The following is a 24,674-nucleotide window of genomic DNA, read 5'->3' as shown; positions in this document are numbered from 1 at the left end:
TATTGGACAAAGTAACATTGGGCTTGGACAGAAAAAATTGGAGATGGGTCCAATTGATATTGCTCTTCTTTTATTTTCACTTCTTTTCAATTTTTCCAAAAGTTCTCTTTGTTTTTTTTTCAAGATTAAATAAAAATCTAAATTAATTCCTAGATCCTAACTCACCTAAAAAACACTAGTTAAACCTAAATAATAATTATCAAAATTAATTAACCAACCAATTAAAAGGAAAACCACTCCAAATTGAAGTTTAGAATAAAAATGCAAATTAAACTACTTTTGTGATTTCCTTTTACATAAAATAACTTAATTACTAATTAATTCTTAAAAATGCAAAGACAAACCCTAAATGCAAATGCAACATATATTTTTGTATTTTTCCACTAATTAAAATGCACAAACAAAAATGCGAACAATTATCAGAAAAATGCCACGAAAATTCACAAAATTGCAAACACTGAAAGAAATTATTTTGTTTTTTAATTTATGGGAGTAATTCATATAGGGCAAAAATCACGTGCTCACATATGGTATAATTTCACGGATTAGGCTTGAAATTAATGGAATTTAAGGATCAAAGTTTGGGGAAACTAGGGCTCGGTATTGGAGACCAAGACTTGAGGATTTGAGGGACCATTGTGGTCGGATTTTGGTATTTTTGATATGTATGAACTCGTGGGGAGATGAGAAATCTATTGATGTGAATTTTATCGAATTCCGAGACGTGGGCCATGGGGTCGGATTTTGGTAATTTCGGGATTTGTGTTGTAAATTGATTATTTTTGCTTGCGCTCCTTAGCATATTTTGACACCGTAATTCTGATTTTGGATTGATTCGACACGAGTGGAGGCCGATTCGAGGGGCAAAGGCATCGCGGGCTAGAGATTTGGACCGGATTGAGGTGAGTAATGATTATAAATGATGTTTTGAGGATATGAAACCCCGGATTGCACATCGTTGTGCTATATTGAGGTGACACACACACTAGATGACGAGCGTGGGGTAGTGCACTATTGGGGATTGTGACTTAGTCTGTCCCGAATGACTATTTTACCGCGTATTTAACTGAAAACTATTTGTTATCATCATGTTTTGGACTGAACGCCATATTTGGGCCTCGTGCCAACTATTTGAATCCTTAGGGGATTTTTATTGATATTTCCTCACTATTTTGACTTTATGCTTGAACTCAGTCATGCTATATTCTACTATTTTCAAAACTCAGCCATGTTTACTCTGCTTTAACACTTAAAATAATATTTTGGGCTGAGCATCATGTTTTACTATTGCCCGAGTAGCTTTTGAGATTCTGACTGAGTAAGGCCGAGAGCCTATGTTGTGAGGAATACGTGATTATTATTATGAGGCTGAAATCTGACTCCTAGTCTCCTTGGCCATCTGAAGTTGAATCGGATGAATAAGTCCCTCAATGAACCTCATCACTCTCTCTCTCTTGGTGGGAAGTATGATAAGAGCATCACGGGCCAAGTCGATGAATCTGGTCTCGTACTGTGTAATAGTCATAGAACCCTACTAGAGACACTCAAACTACCTCCGGTAGATCTCTCTCTGAGTGATGGGGAGAAACTTCTCCAGAAATAACTAAGAAAACTGCTCCCAAGTCAAGGCTGGTGATCCGACTGGTCTAGCCAAGCAATAATCTCTCCACCAAGTCTTGGCGGATCCAAACAAGCAAAAAGTAGCAAAATCGACCACATTAGTCTCCACGATCCCCATATTCCTGAGAACCCCATGATAGTTGTCTAGATAATCCCGGGGATCTTCAGAATATGCACCGCTGAAAGTAGTAGGGAAGAGCTTGGTGAACCTGTCCAACCTCTACAAGGCATCGGCAGACATGGCTGCTTCATCACCGGTCTGAGCTACCACACCCGGCTGAACTACTCCAACTAGCTGGACTGCTAGAGTCTGGAATTGGGGAGCTACCTGCTCCGGAGTGTGAGTAGCAGGAGTCTGGGCTCCTCCACCAGTCTGAGAGACGGCTGGTGCTACAGAAAGCAAGCCTGCCCGGGTGACACTCTCCATAAGGCCCACTAGATGGACCAGAGCATCCTGGAGTACTAGGGTAGCAATTAACCCCTCTAGGACCTGAGCTGGGCCCACCGGAACTGCCGGGGCCGGAACATCATCATCAAATTCAACTTGAGGCTCCGCCGCTGGTGCTGCTGCTCTAGGATAAGCTCTGCCCCTACCTCGGCCTCTAGCACTGCCTCGGCCTCGCCCTCTACCCCTCGTGGGAGCTTCTACTGGTCAGTGGATGAGGAAGCGTGTGTTCTCACCATCTGCGAAAGAACAGAGTAGAAATTCAATTAGCTTTGAGAAACCAAATCGCACGACAGGAAAGAATAAATGTGAAGTTCTTCCTAACTCTGTAGCCTCTAGGGATAAATATAGACATCTCTGTATCGATCCCTCAGACTCTAATAAGCTTGTCTGTAAACTGTGAGACCCATGTAACCTAGAGCTCTGATATCAACTTGTCACGACCCGAATTTTCCACTCTCGGGAGTCGTGTTGGCGCCTACTAATGTGAGCTAGGCAAGCCGACTATTGAACAAATTACCTTTTACCCATTTTATATTCTTTAACAATTATGAAGCAATAACATTTAAATAGCGAAATTTACCATAAGCGGAAGAAAAGCAATAAACTATCTGAACATGAATCCAATACAATTGTTTGAACCTCTACTACCCAGAACTGGTGTCATAGTTTCACAGGCGATCTAAGAATACTACATATAAAGTCTGCAAAATAAATGATACACTGTTTCTGAATTAAGGAAATGATACAGAAATAAAGGGATAGAGGGAGACACCAAGGCCTGCGGATGCCTGCAGGACTACCTTGGATCTCCACGCGGACTGAAGGCAGACACCCAATCTACGGACCAGAAATCAATAAGTGCACGACATCACCCTTCGTGCTTTTACTCTCTTCCTCACCAAAGCAATCAAGTAATGAAAATGTGCACAGCATCACCCTTCGTGCTTTTACTCTCGTCCTAACCATATAATTAATACATCGGCACGGAATGGTACATCGTGCGGCATGGCATCACCCTTCGTGTTTTACACTTTGTCCTCACAAATCATACATGACATCACCCTTCGTGCTTTAACACTCTCTCACCAAAACAAAATATGACATCACCCTTCGTGCTTTAAAACTCTTCCTCACCCAAACAACAATCACAAACAATAGGGCAATGGAATAAATGAAATTACAATAAGAATTCCGACAAGGGAGCAATAGTTCAACAATCAAGTCCCGACAAGGGAACAACATCATAAAAAAACATCAACATCCTGGCTAGGGAGATAACATTAAAAGCAACAATTCCCGGTAAGGGAGATAATATAATGATTCTCTTCTCTCTTTCACTTTCACTTTCACTTCTCAACTCACTTCACAACTTGAGCCAATGCTCTAGAAGGTTCAATTATCACTTATACTTTCACATTTTATTGTACAACTTGAGCCAGCGCTCCTCAATATTCAAATGTCACAATTACTTCCACAAACATTGCCCAACAATAGAAATCATCACCAAAGCATGAATTATACAACGAAGTCATAAGAACCACAATATAAGACTCACGGGCATACTTAACACCAACGTATAGATACTCGCCACCATGCCTATACGTCGTACTCAACAAATACCACATAGCAAATAGGACTCGACTCCTAATCCCTCAAGCTAAGGTTAGACCAAACACTTACCTCGATGTCATGAACACAATTCAAGTCTCTACTATCGTTTTACCTCTTGATTCCACCACCAATTCGCTCGTATCTAGCCACAAGTTACTTAATTACATCAATATATGCTAAATGAATCAATTCTAATGCATGAAAATGAGTTTTCTAAAGTTTTGCCTAAAAAGTCAAAAACCAACCCCGGGCCCACGTGGTCAAAACCCGAGGTTCGAACCAAAACCCGATCACCCATTCCCCCACTAACTCAAATATATAATTTTATTTGAAATCGGACCCCAAATCGAGGTCCAAATCCCCAATTTTTGGAAAACCTAGGTTCTACCCAAAACATCCAATTTCTTTTATGAAAATCATTGATTTTGAGTTGAAATCATGTAAAAAGATGTTAATGATTGAAGAAAACGAGTTAAAATTGACTTATAATCGATTTGGAAGAAGAGTTGTCTTTGAAAAATCGCCCAAGAGTGTTTTGGTTTTGAAAGAGTATGAAAAATGAAAGATTTTCGGCTAAGTTATAAAATTGCAGGTTGCAGATGTCGCAATTAAGACCAGGGTTCGCAATTTCGAACCCAGACTTCTGCTAAGTTCGCATTCGCGAAGTGGGAATTGCGAACAATGTGTCGCATTTGCGACGTCTGGCTAAAAACTGGGGGATCACATTTGCGATCAATCCCTAGCATTTGCGAGGTAAGCTGGCCTGGGCTATTGTTCGCATTTGCGACATAGCCTTCGCATTTGCGAGCCAAGCTTCTCAAATGCGAAGCTTGCAGGCCTGCAATGCAACAACTGAAATTCTGCAATTCCTCAAGTCCAAAATCCATCTTGTGGCCTATCCAAAACTCACCCGAGCCCTCGGGGCTCCAAACCAAACATGCACACCAACCTAAAAATATCATACGGACTCGCTCGTGCATTCAAATCGCTAAAATAACATCAACAACTATGAATTTAGCATCAAAATCATGAAATTTCTTAAGAACTTCAAATTTGCCAAATTTCTCAAATAAGGTCCGATTCACGTCATTTCAAATCCGTTTCTTACCAATTTTTCACACGCTCGACTCAAATCATATATAAGACCTGTACCAGGCTCCAGAACCTAAATACGGGCCTGATACCAATGGTTTCAAGCACATTTCACTTTCAAAAATTCATAATTAATTCAGCAAAATAATTTCTTTCAAAAATTCATTTCTCGGGCTTGGGACCTCGGAATTCGATTCTGGGCATACGTCAAGTCCCATATTTTCCTACGGACCCTCCAGGACCGTCAAATAACGGGTCCGGGTCCGTTTACCTAAAATATTAACCGAAGTCAACTTAAATCCATTTTAAAGTCAAAATTCATCATTTTCATAGATTTTCACATAATGACTTTCCGGCTACGCGCACGGACTGCACACGCAAATCGAGGTGAGACAGAAAGAGGTTTTTAAGGCCTCGAAATACATAATTTACTTTTAAAATAAGTGATGACCTTTTGGGCATCACATTAGACTTGCTCGGATTCAGATATTTATAGGAAACTTGAGGTATAGTTGCATGACATTCGTAGTTCTGAAGTCCCCTACCACTTTTTCATAACTGTGTATTTCTTTCAGCCAGCTCTATTTTCATTCAGACCTTTATTTGTATTATTCTAGTAGCTCGTGCACTTGTGACACCATTTCTGGGATGACTTTTAGACAATGCTAGTATTATGGATTAATTGTTTTATATCAGAATTACTTCTGCATTGTTTCTTTGATATTAAATTAATTTTTTTTAAAAAAAATTGTTCAAAATGGTTAATATTATTATAACGTTGGCTTGCCTAGCAAGTGAAATGTTAAATGCCATCACGGTCCCAAAGGTGGGAATTTTGGATCGTGACATTATCGTATGCCTCAATAGGGACTTAGGAATATACTTACACATGCTTTGAATATCATTTTACATGAATAAAAAACGTAAATATCTTTAACTTCTAAGAGTAAAATTATTTATGAAATAAGCCAAAACAGGGAAGAATTAGCCTTAATATTCCTTTAGTGTCTTTATCGAAGGTGATGAACTTGGCCTTCTTCACATGTAATCTCAATAAGTGAATAAAAAATCAGATCCTTTAATTAGTTACACCAGTAGATAATTTCACTTTTTAAACACAAGGATGTATTTGTTGTTGCCATTTTTGGTTCATTGCAACATATACTTTCTAAAAAAAAAAATTCCTACTTAAAGAAGATTCTCACTTTCAAGTTGTTTCCCCTTCCTAACATTTGTACCGTACAAATGGGCGTTCGGTATTTCGGTTCGGTTTTTAGAATTTCGGTTCGGTATTTCGGTATTCGGTTTATCAATTGTGTATACCAAATACCGTACCAAATTATTTCGGTACGGTTCGGTATTTCTTATTTTGGTTCGGTACGGTATCGGTACGGTTTCGATTTTTAACAATCAATGCTAATTGCTAAGTGCTAACTGCTAAGTTTTAAGTGAAGTGCTAACAAACAGTGGACTATGCACTGTTTTTCAATATATTAGTGGACATGCACAAGCACAGCACAAGAACGTGCACATGGCTGAAAGCCTGAAACACCAACACTGTAATTTTCACTCTAATTTGACAATTGACACTATAATTTTCACTCTAAAACTGTAAAACAACTGCACAAGACCACAAGTGCACAACCACAAGTCCACAACGTGAACGTGCACAAGCACTCAAGCAGTCAAGCACAACTGCACATGGCTGAAACCTGAAACTGTGAAACAAGAATAACATCTGGTCATCTGCAGTTGCACAACTATATTACTGCACAAGAATAACATCTGCAATTGCAGAATAACATCTGCAGTTGCAGAATAATATCTGCAGTTGCACAACTGCCAATTGCACAATGCAGTGATGCACATTACTGATTACACAGTTAAACACTTAACACAGTCCAACAAGTCCAACAACTTAAACAATAAACACAGTTAAACATTGTCCAACAAAAACAGAGAGGGCATCCCTCAACAAACAGTCATGACTCTTGAGCAGGAGCACGGGGCGTTGAGCAGTAGCACGGGGCATGATTGCACTTGAACCTAAAAAAATATAAATCATAAGTTAGAATATTATAGTTTGATGATAATAAAACAAAACTACACAATATTAAGTATATCATTATCAGTTATCACCAAACAAATAGAGTATTAGACTTACCACTCAAGATGCAAGTTGCAACTATACATCAAACAATGTTAGTAGTGCTTCCATTATTTTCCATATCTAAAGATAATACAACCAAATATGTCATACAAAAGAAAAAACATGATATATTATTTTGAATTAAAATACACACAAATATTAAAGCTTACCAAGCTCGATTTCCTCAAGATACTTCAAGTCTTCTTCAACATTAATATGATTCTTCTCTTCTCTAAGCCAATTTTGAAGACAAATAAGAGCTTGCACACATTTAGGAGTCAATGAACTCCTAAATGAATCAAGAATACGGCCACCAGTGCTAAACGCGCATTCCGACGCAACACTAGAAATTGAAATTGCCAACACATCACGAGCCAACTCCGAAAGAATAGAAAATCTGGGAGCATGTGTTTTCCACCAACTTAAGATATCAAATTCTTCACTATAAGGCTCTTGTTCTTCACTAATGTATTTATCCAACTCCGATTTAGCACCCCCATTTCCATTGTCTTCCTTTTGTTTCTTCAAGCTAAGCTTAGTCCTTATTTTTGATGCACTTATAACACTCCCACTAGGTGTATTAGATGTGTTGTTAGATGAAGTAGAACTAGATGGAGATTGAGGACAAGATTCGGTTGAATACTTTTTTAGATACTCTCCAAACAAAGAATTCATATAAGCATACACCTCAGCATTTATTTTCTTCCCTTTTTCCTCCCCAAAAAGTTCTTCAAGTGCTCCCTCAACATATTCAAATTTGTTACGTGGATCCAAGACGGAAGCAATAAAAATCATTTTATTCATCTTTTCAGGCTCACCCCAATACTTCTTGAACTTTTCTTGCATTTGCTGAGCCATTTTTCTCAAATGTTCATCCTCACTAGCTAAACACATTTTCAAATGACAATAAAGTTCAGATACATCCTCAAAATGAGAATTACAAGTGACATAACGTGAACCTAAAACTTTTTTAGTTAGCTCGTGAAATCGTGCAAGAAACTCTATCACATTCCTCACATTCACCCAATCATCAGATTCAAGAGGACCTGCATTACCACCATCTTCACAAAGATGAGAACATTGATATGCAGAAAATCCATCATAAAAAAGATGCAACTTGTCAAAGGCTTTTTCAAAGTGTTGAGCTGTATCCAACATCAAATAGGTGGAATTCCACCTGGCAGGAACATCCAAACACAACGTTTTGGTACATTCTACCTTTACATGTGCACAACACTGTTTAAACTTTAAGGTCCTTGCAGGCGAAGATCTCACATACCTCACAATATTTCTAACACGTGTCACAGAAGCATCAAGTTCTTTCAAACCATCTTGCACAATTAGATTTAGTATATGAGCCATGCATCTCACATGAAGATGTTTACCACTCATCATATTAGTTTTCCACATATCTAACTGTTTAGACAATTCTTTGACAGTGACATCATTTGAAGAAGCATTGTCCACAGTAATAGTGAAAACCTTGTCTAATTTCCATTCAAGCAAACAATCCCTAATAGCTTTAGCCATCTCTTCACCCTTATGACTAGTGATAGGGCAAAAATTAAGTATTCTTTTATGCAACTTCCAATCCCTATCAATGAAGTGGGCTGTCAAACACATATAATTTATTCTTTGTAATGAAGTCCAAGTGTCTGTTGTTGGGCAAATTTTTGGTTGTGCTTCTCTAAAAGAACTTCTTAGAGTTTGCCTCAATTCACCGTAAACTTCATAACAATTCCTTGTTATTGTTCTACGAGAAGGAATACGAAATAGTGGTTGAGTTTTTCTCATAAACTTCATAAAGCCTTCATTTTCTACAAAGCTAAATGGTAGTTCATCAGTAACTATCATCTCAATTAAGGCCCTCCTAACCACTTTTTGATCAAATTTCCAAATTGATCCTTCATCATTTTGGCAAAATTGAAAATTTAGCTTTGTTTGACTATTATCTTCTGCAATTTTAAGTGGGTATTCTTTGCATCTAAGCAAATGATTCTTCAATCCTGTTGTTCCATTCTTAGATGAATTAGCAGCATAAGCTTGTTTACAATATCGACACCGTGCTTTCCCAACCCCATTAACCTCAAATTTATCAAAATGGTTCCAAACGTCAGACCTAGGTTGCATTGCTTTCCTTTTCTTGGAATCTTGAGTATCAATGGTGTTGGTGTTACTATCTACCGTAATAGGTAAACTTTCACTGGAACCAACATCACTTATTTTACTTGTATCTTCCATCTATACAAAATTAAATAAATATAAATATAAATGAACAATCAACAAATTAACTACCTAGCTATCAGTAACAATCAACAAATTAACTACCTTGCTAGTTGCTACCCTACAACTAAATCTACAAATTTAACTACCTAGCTATCAGTAACAATCCCAGTAACAGTTATTTTGAAAAACAAATCTACAAATGAATTAAACGGCATGAATGTGATACAGATGATATTTTCCTACTAAAGCGAAAAGCTCGGAACATCAGTTCATTCAATTAGCAGTACAACCAAAAGAAAGCGAAACATACCTTTGAAATTGAAATTGAATCAAGCTCGGAACACTGGAACAGGACAGCAGCGTGCCAGCGTCTTCGAGACTTCGACACTTCGTTTGCCCGGAATTTGTGAGGAGTGAGGAATCGAATCGATTCTAAGCAGTAAGCAGTCGATTCTCGTCTAGACTCGGCTACTCGCAGCTTGATAAGTGATAAAGTGATATCCTAGACTCGCAGAGTCTCAGTCGTCCAGTCGATGACTCGATTCTCGTCTTCTTCTTCTCGATGATATCTCCAATTCTCCACTTCTCCAGTCGAAGGCTCGAAGCGTGAAGTCTGAACTCTGAGTCTGAAGCAGTAAGCATTAACCAAGCCCTAATGAGTAATGAGTAATGTGATTGTGTAGTGGGCTAGTGGCTTGGTTAATCTGACTTGGGTAATTGATAGGGCTTGGGTTGGGAGTTGAGAGGCTTGAGGGAGCTGGGCCTGGGTGGGAGTGGAAGAACGCTGGGGAATGGGGATGCATGGGCCTAAATTGCATTGGGCTTAGACTTAGTAGTGTGAATTTTCAGTATTTCGGTTTACCAAAATTGTAGAATTATAAAATCGAAAACCGAACCGAAACACCGAAAATTCATAACCGAATTAGACCGAAAAACCGAAACCAAAATACCAAATTAATTTGGTACAAATTGTACGTTTTTTGGTCTTAGTCGTAGTGTAAAGTACATGTAAGTCCTACCTGCTTCCCAAGGGCTACTTTAGTCTTTTCCTAAGTTTTACTAATAGCTAACACGTATTCAGTAACTCTGACAGGTGGTAAGATGTAATCCCTCCCTGTGCCAGTGATTAATTCCTCTCTGTCTCTCTCTCTCTTTATCCTCTTTCTTCGGTTGTTTCATGTTCAATTTTCTTTGTATCTCACCGCGAATAATTCATCTTCAGATTTGTTCTTATCTCAACTTCAATAACTGTGGTAATTATTCTTCTTTCTACTTCTTCTACGATGGCTTCCATGTTTCATAGGATACTAGGATTTAATATTCTAATTAAAAGGTGAAATATTAATCACAAGTGAAATACGGTATTAAACCGAAGTTTTACTCTTTTCAATTGGATGCCCTTCGAGGGGCACAAATTGCACAAGTTTCCATTAAAATCTCAAGGAAGAATTTAGGGCTCAAAATAGAGGTTGCTGCAATTTCCCAATTAGTTGTGTTTTATTGGTTTTGGTGAAGTTCTGCGTTAAAGTTTTGGTTTTTCTGAAGGTTTGAGTTATTTGTTTAAATAGGTTCATTATTATTTCTTGAAATATTGGGTTGTGCTTCTTGGTTTGTGTCTGATCCTGGGATTTTGATGATTTTTGGCTCCTACAGTAACAAAAGGGATTTACTTCTATTTCTTCTTCTAAGCGCATCTATTTGACATGAAGGTTAGTGCTTAGAGCAGGCTGGAGAGATTTCAGTATAAATTAGGGTATTACTTTGTACTCTAATTTGCCTTCTCTGGTTAAACTATCTGAGTGATTTAGGTATTTCTTCGTCTGTTTTTGGGTGGCATTTTGGTGTTGTTGGACTTTTTAACTGAAGAAAGGAAAACGCAATTGGTCAGGTGTGAAACTTGTGCAAGACTTTTAGATATGATTAACTTCCTAAGCATTCATTGAGTTGTTTATGTCTTCATTTTGATCTTTTTGTAGTTGGAGTCTGTCGCAGCATGATGGACCTGTTGTCCAGTTTGTGATATTGAAATTAGGAAGGAACTTTAAGAGTGACATTGGAAGTGTGATTGTGAAATCTCATGTTATCTTATTTAAGACGCCACCATGTTTAAGTAAGTCTCGCATTGATAGTAGAATTTAAAAAGTAACTTCTAAATATATGTCCATCAATTTGTTATCACAAAGTGCTTGAATGATGAGTTTCTTATTATAAAATACTTGAACAGATAGTCTCTTCTATTTTCAACATATATTAAGTGTTAATATTCTCTGTATATAAATCTTTTTTTAAATTCAAATCAGATATTTATAATTGATCAATTTCACTTCAAATAAGATGAATACTTGATTGCATCTCACATGGATAATTTGTGTTGCCTCAAAAGTCAAAGCAGTTAGTTTTTCTTAAAAATGTGATAATATCACACCTCAAGTCTTTTTCTACTTTTTTTTTGTTTTTCTTTATCCAAGTGTGATGTGAGGTTATAAATGCATACACGTAGATAGGCACTTTGCGATATTTTGGCATGCACTATACCTGAAAACCCATGTAAGCTCACTAGAGCACAGGCAATGAGCTAAAGAAAAAAAATCTGTAGCTTTCTTTAATCACAACCAACGCTATTCTAATGGCAGATGAAAGCAAAGGCAGAGGCACAAACTACTGGATTTCTTCTGCTAGCATTTGCAATTACAAGTATTTTATTTGGTTTTTACGTTGTTTGTTATATGTCCCTCTATTTCTGTATTATAGAGCTTTGTGAAACTAAAGCTTTGGCCAACTTATGAATAAACCAATGTGTTTATGTTAAACTCTGATTACATTCACTCTTTTTTCACTATCGGATAGAGTTTTCTTTCTTTTTTTATTCCAATAGTTTCATGTCCTGAGTTTTCAATAGCTACAAGGAAAACTCAAATGTTCAGGCTTCTATTACAGTAAAAGTTGTGCCTGAAATAAGTTATTACTTTTGCTACCTGATTTCTTATATGTTACTTCGTGTGAATTATGGAACTTTACGAACGTAAAGCCTTGACATAATTGTTAATAGGTCAATGAGTTTGTGTTCTGTTCAATCTATCTGTTATCTTTTTCCTCAATTCATTTATGGTTTAAAGTGTGAGACTTTTACTGATTTGTAAATATTGTAACTATAGAACTGTTTGGGCATTTGTAGTGTGTCTATACTTTCAATTTAACTGTAAATTTCTTTATCTGTTAAACTTTTATAGACTGTTTTAACTGCAGATGTCGACCGATAAAAAGCATTTGGCATCACCTTGCTGCTCGCGGAAAAGGAAGCAATACTCGGAAGAAACAGTCTCTAAAATTAACTCTAGGAAACGTGATATGTACAAGCAGTTAACGGTTAAAAAGCTTGAACTAAAAAAGGGCCAAACCACACTGCTTGAATATACCAAACAAGCTGCTGGGTTTGAATTACCTAAACAAAAAATTCTGACGATAGTTGAGCCACCATCTGTTACTATGACAGGTTAGAAGCAAAAAAGATTTGTTCGAGAAAAAGATACATTTACACACACACTATTAGTAGACACAGATATATGCATGTATATATGTGTTCTCCTTCATGGTTATACTTAAATACAATCTGCTCTTGGTTAACATATTTGGATTTGAATGTTAAGACGGTATATCTTCGATTGCTGGGCCAGTAGCTGGTTGTGACAAAGGAAAAAATATTACCGACCACTTCTCCGTTTTTGAACAGGGTAAGTGAGTGGAAATATGTTGTTTCAGTTTGATTGTACTCACTTTTAATATATTAACTAGAGTTGTTTGTATGTTAGGCTCCAGCTGTGGTTGAACAACATCATCCAGAGACATCTATCGTCACAAACAAAGGTTTGTTTCACTTTAATCTTATTACAACATTTACTCTTATAACAATATTTACTGCTGCTCTCTTCTCAACACTAACATGATATATTGTTGCAACTAATGTACATAGGTTATAAATCAAAAATAATAGGTTTGAACTGGAACATTAGCGAACTACCCAGTGATGCAACTATTTTAAAAATTGTACCGAACTGTAAATATTGTGGAGCAAAAAGATTTGAATATGAAACACCAGCATTTTGTTGTAGTAATGGTTCAGTTAAGTTGATGTCACATGAAATGCCTAATGAACTCTTGAATCTATATTTAGGCGATACCGAAGAATCTGAACACTTTCGTACATACCTTAGACTATACAATAATATGTTTGCATTTACTTCACTTGGAGTGAACTACGACAAAACACTAGCAAAAAGAAACCAACGAATTTATACATTTAACGTACAAGGTCAAATGTATCACTTCATAAATGATCTGATTCCAACAAATCGTCAACCAAGAAATTTACAGCTGTATTTTTATGATGAGAATATAGAAATATTGAATCGAATGGCTTCTTCATATATACTTCGACAATCGATTGTTGAGAAGCTAATGAATATACTGAAGATAAATCCTTATTGTATCTTCTTGAAATCTCTTATACATATCCCAGAATTATCAAACTTTTATATTGCATTGCGGTGTGGCTCTGGCTTAGATCAACGAATATACAACTTGCCAATTGTGTCAGAAGTCGCAGCATTATGGCTAGAACAAGAAACGAACGATAATAGTTCCGCACCCCATATTCGAATTTATACTCACAGTAACAAAAGCCAATTAGTAAATTACTACTATGGCTGTTATGATCTTTTGCAATAACCACTTTTATTTCCTTATGGTCAAAACGGTTGGCATTGCGGTATTCCAAAAATCGTACAACCTAGAAATAAATTGAGAAAGCGAGCTTACTATGAGACCGAACAACTTCCGAGTGTCTCTAACATGTGTTCAATTGATGGACTACTTGATATGGAAGCGGATGTTTTACAAAAGGGAAAACGAAAAAGAAATAATGTTTCTTGTCGTGAATACTACTGTTACAAACTCTAGATGAGAGATAATGAGGAAAACGTGATTTTACATTCTGGTAGATTATTTCAACAATATTCAGTTGATGAATTCATAAAAGTAGAAACTCAGAGGTTAGATTTTGCGTCATTTAACCAAGATTTATTTCGGGTTGATGTACTACAAGGACCGCAGATTTATTTCGGGTTGATGTACTACAAGGACTTCTAGATATCTTAAGACTTGGCGAAAGAGAAGCTTCTAAGATAGGAAAACAAAACTTTCTTCCAACAAGTTTTACGTGTGGTCCGAGAGATATGCGCCAACGTTATATGGATGCTATTGCGTTAGTGCAACATTTTGGAAAGCCTGATATATTTATGACAATGAAATGCAATCCCTCTTGGCCCAAAATAAAGCAACATTTGTTCCCAACAGACGAAACTCAAAATATGCCTGATTTAATTAGTCGCGTGTTCAGAGCAAAGGTAGAAGAGATGAAGACAGATATATTAAAAAGAAACATTTTTGGAAAAGTTGCAGCTTATATGTATACTATAGAATTTCAAAAACGAGGTCTTCCACATGCTCATTTCCTTATTATACTTACTGATGACTACAAATTATTAACGCCTGAGGCTTATGACAAATTTGTTTGTGCTGAGCTGCCTGATCCTGATTCAAACTCTTACTTACATAAGCTTGTTATTAAACACATGATGCATGGGCCTTGTGGTAATTTAGATCCTACAAATTCATGTATGAAAAGAAATGAGTGCAAATTTAAGTACCCTAAGAACTTTGCTGATGAGACAACAAAAGGAAAGAACTCTTATCCAATTTATAGAAGACGAAACATTGGTAAATCTGTAAAAGTTAGAAAAAAATTTCTTGATAACTCATGGGTTGTTCCTTAGAATCCTTATTTGTTGTGTAAATATAATTGTCATATAAATGTGGAAGTTTGCTCTGATATTAAAGTTGTGAAATATATATACAAATATATATGTAAAGGGCATGATAAAATTTCGTTTGGCTTACACGAAGATAACATAAATATACAAATAGATGAAATAAAAGAGTATCAATCTGCCAGATGGGTGTCACCTCCGGAAGCTATGTGGCGTTTATTTGCATTTCCTATCAATGAAATGACTCCCAAGTGTTTATCACCTCCAGCTATATCTTGATGGACTACAATTTGTCTCCTTTAAAAAAACTGACACAATAGACAGTATCCTGAAAAACCCTATGATTAAGAAGACGATGCTGACAGAATTTTTTTTGATGAATGAAACAAACGAAGATGCTAAAGAACTTAAGTTGTTGTATAAAGATTTTCCACAATACTTCGTATGGTCATCTACCTACAAAATGTGGACTCGACGGCAACGAGGTCATGTTATTGGCCGCGTTGTAACATGTCATCCAACAGAATGAGAAAGATATTACCTTAGATTATTACTAATGAATGTGAGAGCACCAAAATTATACGAAGATCTTCTACGAGTAAACGAGATATGTTGCGACACATTTAGAGAATCTGCGGAAAGAAGAGGGTTATTGCACTGTGACAACAGCCTGTTATCGAATGCCTTATAGTTTAAGACGTTTATTTGCTACAATATTAGTACATTGCAGCCCTGACAATCCAAGGGAACTGTGGAAACAATTTGAAGATTCAATGTCTGAAGACTTTAAGAACCTAGCCAATATAATGGCAAAAGATATCCACCTTGCTGTCCTGAATCACATAAATGATATATTACATTCCATGGGCCGTGATATTAATGAGTTTAACCTTGTTTCAGAAACTAATATTAATGAGTTTAACCTTGTTTCAGAAACTATCACGTCTTCAAAAATGGCAAATGAAGCAAAGGAAGTATATTTCGAAAGAAACATCATTGTGAACGACGAAGATTTACTGTTGCATAGAAAATTAAATACAGAACAGAAAATGGCATACGACGTAATCCTTCAGAGAGTATTTGCTAACAAATCAAGAGCATTTTTTATTGATGGTCCTGGAGGAAGTGGTAAGAGATTCTTATATTGTGCCTTATTAGCGACTGTGAGATCTAAAGGATTTGTAGCATTAGCAACAACAACTTCCGGAGTTGCAGCTTCGATCCTTCCAGAAGGACGAACAGTTCATTCACGTTTTAAATTTCCAATTAATATTGATGAAAAGTTTTCTTGCAATATCAGTAAGCAAAGCTCATTGGCGCCTTTGATTCGCGATGCAAAATTAATTGTGTGGGATGAAGTATCCATGGCCAAGAAAAACATGATTGAAGCTTTAGATTCTCTTTTGAAAGATATAATGGACACAAATGTACTTTTTGGTGGAAAAGTTGTTGTGTTTGGCGGAGATTTTAGACAAACTCTTCCTGTGGTTCGAAGTGGAAAAAAGGAAGACTTCATTCGGGAAAGCATAGTGAACTCCGAAATATGGAATGAACTTGAAAAACTTCGATTATCAGAGAATATGCGTGCGAAAACTGATCCTTCTTTCTGTGAATATTTGATGCGAATTGGAAATGGAAAAGAAAAGACAAACATGGATAGTAAAATAGAAATTCCGAGGTCTTTCATTGTTCCTTATATTACTGAAAAAGAATCGTTGGATCTTTTATTTAACATAATATATCCTGATTTGCATACGTCTTTTCACGATTCTTCTTTTTTAACCTCTCGTGTTATTTTGACGACAAAAAATGACTTTGTTGATGAAATAAATGATAGACTTATAGCTCAATTTCCTAAAGATGCCAAGACATTTATTGCAATGGATGAAACTGTTGAACCAAATGATCAATGATCAAAGCCAGTTTGAGGATTTTTTGCATTCATTAAACCCTGCTGGTTTGCCTCCTTACAAATCAATCTTGAAGTAAAATTGTCTCATTATGTTGTTGCGAAACTTAAATCCTTGTGAAGGTCTATGCAATGGTACACGACTGATATGCTGTGATTTTAAGAGCCGTGTTATAAGCGCTAAAATTGCGAGCGGTGATTTCAAAAATATACATGTATTTATTCCTAGAATACCGTTATTATCTTCAGATGATGAGAAATTACCTATTCCATTTAAAAGAACACAATTTCCGGTACGCTTGTGTTTTGCAATGACGATAAATAAAGCACAAGGACAAACATTAGATTATGTTGGTATTTATTTACGTGAGCTAGTTTTTTCTCATGGCCAGCTATATGTTGTTTTATCGAGAGCAAAGAGTTCAAGCCGTATAAAAATATTAATCCGACCATCTACGGTGGATAACGATGATGACCAGTCTACATATAACATAGTATATGATGAAATCATTCAAAAAGCGCTCCTATAACTCTACAACTTTCTTTTTCATATTCCTTGATTGACCATACATTGTTTATTTCAATGATTTTCTTGGGGTATATAATTTTTCGATGTGCAATATAGAATCAAAATGCTCAGTGAAAACTTTCACGGATCAATCAGTGAAAAATCTAAAATTACAAAGGCTTGTTACATATTTCCACGATTTTCGTTCAACTCTGTGAAGCTAGCCTACCACGAAAAAATCAAGTTTTAACTCCGCCTGTGTTTCAGTTACACTACTGAATCACAGCCGGTCCGAAGCCCGGACAAAGGAGGAGGGTTTACTATCTCTCCGTGTTTTACAATTTTAAAATGTAGGGTGATCAGTGAAACAACATATATTGCATCTTCCAAAACCTAAAGTATATCACAATGCTTCTTCACCAAGAAGAACTTTTTGCTGCTACCTAAACTCTGTTCTTACTGACTGGCCTGGCTCGAGTACCCCTCCTAGATGACTCACAAATGTTTATCTCCATTTTGCTTACAAAAATATCAATATTTTATCTCTTTTTCATTTATGCAAAATTCGGAGTTATTTTGGTTGTGCCTTTTGTTTAAAACTTTTCATCATTTAAATATAGTTATTGCAGGTGGTTTTGGAGGAGCACGGGTTAAGTAATTTTGATTTTGGGTAAAAAATTCTGTTTCTTCAACTTGGTTGCTCTGCCATGATTTGATTTGTTAACTTTTGGAGTGAGTTTTGTTCATACTATATTGATTCCATAATTTCCTTTTTGGTTTTCTTATGTGTTTGATTTTTGTTATTATTCTATGCCGAGCCGGATTTGCAGTCGCTTTGGAGGCCATTTGGAATTTGAAGATGTTCCATTGTAGGTTATTTCAAAACTTAAGTTTATTTCTATTATTCTACATAAATGAATGGCTAGCTATTTATGTAGTTCAATTATGTCAACCCTTTTGCTTCTTCATATAAGTACATATATAGATCTTACACCGAAGTCAACTCTTGAATATTTCAGACCTTCGGGTACCATACGAACTGTCTAGCTTTGTTTCTGCTGGTATAAAGGGATAATGTGTTTTATTTTCAAGCCTTAGATTTTCCTTGGTGACCTTTACTTTTGTAAGATGAGTATTTTTATTTTTAGTTCTTCATACAACAGAACCGACCGCTTTGATTTTCATTAAACGAAGAGGGTTCCGCTTTGATTTTCATTAAACGAAGAGGGTTTATTGTCTGTTAGCAACAACTTTCTTATCTCTTTCTAACCTATTAAAGCCGTTATGGTTTAGTAATTGGTTCCCTGTTACGTATTTTAGTTGATGTTGTCCATCGAGTTTTATTAACATATTTATCTTTCAATATCAATTTCTTTGAAACTACATTTGTTAACTAATTTTATACTTTTTTTAGCAGAATCTTTTCTATATTATGCACCATTAAGCCATGATAGCTCAAGGAAGTGAGATTGGACCTGAAATGAATGACACGTAAGCTATATCAAACTACGCTGATCGTATAACCATTGTTAAAAAGGCGACAGTGTATTAGCAGAGATTTCAACCTTGGAAGATACACTACCGCTTTTTTAACAATCGTTATATGTTATCAAAAACAAAACTCTAAAGTCAATTCTCTTTCTTCTAATCTCTTTATCTTCTTATCCAGGTATGCTTTTTTTTTTTCCAATTTTTGCTCACCGATGGACTAAATGGCTATTTAGACTTTGTTTTCTTCAAAACTATACTGTAAAGTAACATAGAGGTATTACTTTCATAGAGGTATTTGCATATCCTTTGACGACTAAAGTTCTGCGAATTTTTTGGATAGAGACAATGGCATACATCCTAACACCACATGTTTTGAAATATAGCTTTGTCATCACATAGGTGAGCTTCATCTAAAATATTTTATTTTACTGATTTCTCGAAAATATAAATATCTTCTGCTAAAGTTTATCAGACGCACAATTAGAATCAATTACAATCCCATTGAACCTTAGGTAGCAAAGGTAGCAGTCTATTATGCTCAATCCCATTGAACCTTAGGTAGCAAAGGTAGCAGTCTATTATGCTGGAGTAGTATATTGAATTCTTTGTAAGACATATTTTTAGTTGACAGTGGTGATCGCTGGCTAATACACGAACCAATCAGATGGGTTGATTTAGAGAAGACAGACTAGGAACCTTTATTTTAGGAGTGACTGGAGTATAAAATGATTGAAAATGTTACTACTGTATTGTTAATAGTTTCCAGGATTAGCTGTTAAAAAATAATTTATTTAGCTTAACAGTTTCAGATATCTACTAACGTTCCATCTTCAAGTCATCTTCTGAATAAACATCTGAGAGCCAGGCCATTTTGTGAATCACTACTGAAAATAGTTGGTGGTAGACTGTTAATATTGGACAACTTTCTCCACCAAATATCAGACCAGAACTTAATTCTGAACAGTGTAAAGGACACTTTAGTTGAAGTGAAGCTATAATGAAAGCTGCAAGAGCTGAGATATCAGCTGCGTTGAACAAAATGAAGAAAGAGACACAGTTTGGAAGTGGAACATAACATTACTGAACGAAGGAAGAAAGTTGAAGCTGAGTTACAAGAAGCTTTAAAAGAGAAAAAGAAAATGAAAATGATGGAAAATATGTGTTCATTAGTAGAGCGACTGTACAAAATTTTTCTCTGTTATATCATTTTCCTTTGTTGACAAATTATCATTTCTCACTAGAAAAAACGCAAAAGGATAAGTGGATTGCCTTTTATCGTATTAGTACTTGGTAAGGCCTTCTAATTATAACTCTTTCATCCTTTTGTGGTCTGCATCAATCTTTGGCAGCCCCCTCATGATTAAAAGATGTCCATTTACTTTATATATATTGAAAGTTACTCTTCTATTTCAACACATGCCAAATTTGATGGCCAAGAGCCTAAGAAACAAGTCAAACTACTTTGTTTGTCATATGATACCATTTACACTATAGTTTTTCTTTCAATTTCAATGACTATGATACCGTTTTGATTTTTCCCAAGAATATATGCGTCAGAACCGAGGAAATCCCATATACCATGTGTACTTTGTTTTACTTTTTAATCTTTTTCATATGTGTTCTGCCAAAGAAGAGGCATCTAATTAAAGTTTTTAACTCTGTACTGATTACGTTGAACTTCGTTTCTACAGAAGAAGAAGAAGCAACTAAGGCATGGCATTTCATAGACGAGCCCACTTTTACTGATCTTCATTGAGTAATCTCTTGCTTTAGACTTTTGATTTTTGCTATGTTACTGCTTGTATTGAGTATACACATGCAAAATGCACTTAAAGTAAATAAGGAACACTGAGTTTCAAATTGTTACTCTAGCTGTAAGCCGTTATATTTTGCAACTGAACTGTAACATGCTTATTGTACCACTCTTTCTGTTTCACTGCTACATTATTTACACTTTTCAAATGTCGGTGATAATTGTATAACTAGGTTGTCCTCGAATTTATGGTTCTATATTTGGGAACTTAACAAGAGCTTATCACATGACGACTAAACTAACTGCACGTCATTCTATGTCTATCTAAAGTACCTATTCATTCTGGTGAAAGAGTTTGAGCAACGTGTATATACGCATCAAATAAATTTGAACAATAGTGACGATTTATTATACATAAATGTTAAATTTTTCCAATATTAAACCTTACTCTATTGCACAACTTTGTTATAACGGAACTTCTCATGATAAATTCAGGATTATTTCACAACAATGCTAGCTTCGGTTATGGCATAATTGGTGAAACATATGACGAAATCTAACAACTGCCTTTGCTCCCAGTTCAACAGGTATGAATTATTGCATATTTTTCAACTAGAGGTCTTGGTTGGTTTTAGTTTGTCCAATCCCTATAGTGAATGAAAATGAGTTCATTGTTTTTTGGTTCATACTTTTCACTATTTAGAAATACTTTACAAGTTACTTATAAGAAATCTTTTTTCCTGAATCCTTTATATTAGAACAATCTTCCGTCAACTTCTGACATTTGCTATGACATGCATCCTAACTGCAGGTATTCAGCAGATTATAGCATATTTCACTTTTGCATAGCAGACAACGAGCATGATTGGAGAGACGGATCTGAGCAACACAGTTTTATTGAACATTGTCTTGCATCAGTAGACAAAAACAGAAGCAGAGCCTTGGCTGATTTTTTCGGCTTCGCATTGGAAACTTTGCAGGGGTGTTACCTGAGTACTCTTGTAATTACACAGTATTTTTTTCAAACGAAAACACACCATAACTTGAAGTGCACGGGCCAATCCCATCTAGTTAATATACATACACGTATATGGCACCTTTACCAAGTATCTTTCCTTTATCCATTCCATTGATAGGAATGTCCATTTATTAAGTGGTACCTACGTAGAACAACAAATTAGATTCCAAATCCCCCTTAATTATTTTTCCTCCACGGTAAGTGTAACTAAATAACAAATTCATGTATAGTAATAAAATTGGGAATTAAAAGTCCTTGTCTCATGCTTTTAAAATTATTTAATAATCAACTCATTACATTTATATTTAAAAAAATCGTAAGTGCTTTATAAATTTAAACTATACTAATATATCATAAGCATTATGACATCTAGAAAATATATGTTATAAAATTATAATTTTTCCATCCAAATATCAAGAGTATAAATTTTTTTACTATTAATTCTCAAAATGGGTAAAGATAACTTTTATTATGAGAAAATAATTTTTAAAAAGTATAAAAACATAACTTTTCTTATGAGGAAGAAATTTCTTCTTATAATACTTAATATTATTTAAAAGTTTTTTCATATCATGTGTTTAACTAAAACTTATCAAAAAAAATTTATACTAATAACTTTTGATAATCTTATTTATCCAACATTTACAAAAGAATGTTTCTCTTAAAAGAAAGTATTATATCAAGGCAATATATAACGTTTTCGAACTTCAATAAACTTGCGGGGTCTTACATCTATAACTTCATGTACGACCATAATCTCTTCCAACTAACATGGTTTTACTATGATACATCCAAACACTAAGGTACGAGGTGTTACATACTTCTAGGTTTAAAGATAATTAGGATAGTCTAATTTAGTTAATAGTTAATAACAAGTCCTCGTGGGTTTGACATCCGACTTTTAGCCATTTTATTACTTGATGACTGTGCATACTTGCATGTGCATTAGGCCGCAATAGGGATAATTAGTCCATGATTGACAATTATCCATAGGTCAAAGTTAGTGGTCTGAATAAACGTTTCCATATTATCGTCCATTCATCATAGTGGTGTCCATCAAATAAAGGAGGTATTCTAATGTGTATTCCTAGCTGTACCAGAGGATCTGCTCCATTGTCTGGTGTACATCTATCACAACATAAAGACTTATAGCCTCATCCTCTTTCTCTTCCTCTTTATCACTTTCATTGTCCTCATATGCTACTAGAAAAACTTGTTTCATGCTTCAGCGAATCCTTTGCCTAGGATTTTGCCTTTATTTAGGCCCTTCTCTTTCATTTTTCCCTTTTTTTTCCAGCTCTTTCTTTCTTGCATTCAATTTTCTATATTTGGCGGTCTTTGACCATGTGGTCTAGCTTGTTTCACTTGTATCACCCATCGTATGAAGTTTTATCAATCTGCGTAGGTTTTCCACTGTTTTCTCTCTTAAATGCATTTTTGGAATTCTTTATGAACCTCTTGTACTTAGCAAACATTGCTAGGTCAAGGTCAACATTGTCAGACTCATCTTCTTTGGATGCCTTAAGAACCAAGGCCTTATCCCTCCTTGGTTCTTCCTTGCGCAAGCTTTCTCATCTTATGAGTCTTTAAGTTTCCAATCAGCTCATCTAGTGAAATCTTATCCAACTCCGTTGCTTTCTGGATGGTTGATTCCCATGAGGCTGGGAGAATCCGTAGAACCTTGCTAACCAACTCTTCATAAGTGAATACCTTTCCAAGTGATTTCAGTTCATTTATTATTATGGTAAACCTAGTCATCATCTCCTGGATGGGTTCAAACTCTTTCATGGAGAAGAACTCATAGTTCATCATAAGCAATTCAATCATTGATCTTTTCACTTGGTTTGTTCCTTATTGAGTAGTTTGAAGTGCATCCCAGATCTCCTTTTCATTAAAGCATGCAAATATCATGTTGTACTCATCAGGACCAAGTTCACATATGAGGATCTTCTTGTCCTTTGCATTCTTCTCCATTATTCAGAAATCTGTTGCCACGAATTCAGAGGGGTCTTTGAGAATAGTTTCATTTCTCCCATTTTGTTTAGTGGGAGTTAGTGGATCTCTATTCACTGTATTCCATAGTTCATGGTCTTCAGCCTTTAGAAAACCTTCCATTCTTGCCTTCCACCAACTGTAATATGTTTCGTTAAATGGAGGTAGTATAGTAGTTGACTATCCTTCGTTAATCCCAGGTAGGACACTCATTTTGCTTCCATGATACCAATTGTTAGTTTGAGTGCCTTTCTAAATTACTAAAGAACTTGGTTCTTTACCTTACTCTTTAAGCGTAAGCGAAATAAACAGTAAAACAAACACAACAATTTTTAAGTGAAAAGTCACCCGGCTCAAAAGTGCAAAAACCACGACCGACCGCATAGGATATTAATTTCAACTTTACTAAAATAAATGAGCTAAATGTATCGATTACAAGACCTGTCAATCAATACCACCAGTTCCCTTATTTCAACTATTTGACTTACAAGCTATTCTAACTTGCAAACTCAAACAATTACTTCAACTCATTGATTATGTATGACACTTTGATAACAATTCGATTTTCTAAAACACTTTCACTAACTCACTCAAGAAGAAAACTAAGACTAGTAATCAACTTGAGTGTTGAAAATATAGTTCCACGATTTATGTGCAAAAGGATAGTCTCAACAGTCCAAAAAGATACTCCCTCTGTTTCAGTTTATGTGAATTTATTTCCTTTTTGGTCAGTTCCAAAAAGAATGACCCCTTTCTAAACTTGGAAACAATTTAGCTTAAACTTACAATTCTATCCTTAATGAGAAGCTTTTATAACCACACAAATACTCTGGGCCCTTTTTGACTTTTTAGGACCACAAATTCTAAAAGTCTTCATTTTTTCTTAAACTTCGTGCCCCGTCAAACAGGTTCACATAAATTGGAACGGAGACAGTAGTATTTAAGTTTCCTGGGCTCAGAGATCTTTTAGGAGTCCTATGCATAGTCAACTTCTCATTTGATAGGACTCCCACAGTTCCAAGGACTCCCCAG

The 24,674-nt window shown here is 35.7% G+C and overlaps 3 protein-coding genes across 42 annotated transcripts; 2 read left to right on the top strand and 1 right to left on the bottom strand.

Moving 5' to 3' along the window:
- Positions 1 to 6,448: 6,448 nt before the first annotated feature.
- On the bottom strand, positions 6,449 to 9,161 carry LOC138889296 (zinc finger BED domain-containing protein RICESLEEPER 2-like). Its single transcript, XM_070172587.1, has 4 exons — positions 8,632 to 9,161; positions 7,091 to 8,097; positions 6,705 to 6,817; positions 6,449 to 6,610 (listed from the first exon to the last, which is right to left on the bottom strand). Exons 1-4 carry the CDS (start codon positions 9,159 to 9,161, stop codon positions 6,449 to 6,451), a joined length of 1,812 nt encoding a protein of 603 aa, XP_070028688.1.
- Positions 9,162 to 10,252: 1,091 nt separating this feature from the next.
- LOC104246586 (uncharacterized) lies at positions 10,253 to 21,738 on the top strand. 40 transcript variants are annotated; one of them, XM_070171806.1, is made up of 11 exons: positions 10,253 to 10,399; positions 10,800 to 10,855; positions 12,393 to 12,639; positions 12,794 to 12,877; positions 12,956 to 13,010; positions 18,018 to 18,058; positions 18,219 to 18,257; positions 18,806 to 18,879; positions 20,571 to 20,635; positions 21,128 to 21,219; positions 21,444 to 21,738. In XM_070171806.1, exons 2-5 carry the CDS (start codon positions 10,850 to 10,852, stop codon positions 12,970 to 12,972), a joined length of 354 nt encoding a protein of 117 aa, XP_070027907.1. In that variant the 5' UTR covers positions 10,253 to 10,399; positions 10,800 to 10,849; the 3' UTR covers positions 12,973 to 13,010; positions 18,018 to 18,058; positions 18,219 to 18,257; positions 18,806 to 18,879; positions 20,571 to 20,635; positions 21,128 to 21,219; positions 21,444 to 21,738. The 40 variants fall into 39 exon arrangements, with proteins under 40 accessions (XP_070027907.1, XP_070027908.1, XP_070027906.1 ...); XM_070171807.1 differs by having other exon boundaries at positions 18,803 to 18,879; XM_070171805.1 differs by having other exon boundaries at positions 18,018 to 18,120.
- On the top strand, positions 14,393 to 14,977 carry LOC138889295 (uncharacterized). Its single transcript, XM_070172586.1, has one exon. The coding sequence runs from the start codon at positions 14,393 to 14,395 to the stop codon at positions 14,975 to 14,977; it is 585 nt and encodes a 194-aa protein (XP_070028687.1).
- Positions 21,739 to 24,674: the final 2,936 nt, after the last annotated feature.

Source organism: Nicotiana sylvestris, chromosome 4, assembly GCF_000393655.2.
Source record: "Nicotiana sylvestris chromosome 4, ASM39365v2, whole genome shotgun sequence".
Lineage (NCBI taxonomy): Eukaryota > Viridiplantae > Streptophyta > Magnoliopsida > Solanales > Solanaceae > Nicotiana > Nicotiana sylvestris.
Note: the sequence above shows the minus strand (reverse complement) of the source record. Positions and strands in the feature narration are given on the sequence as shown.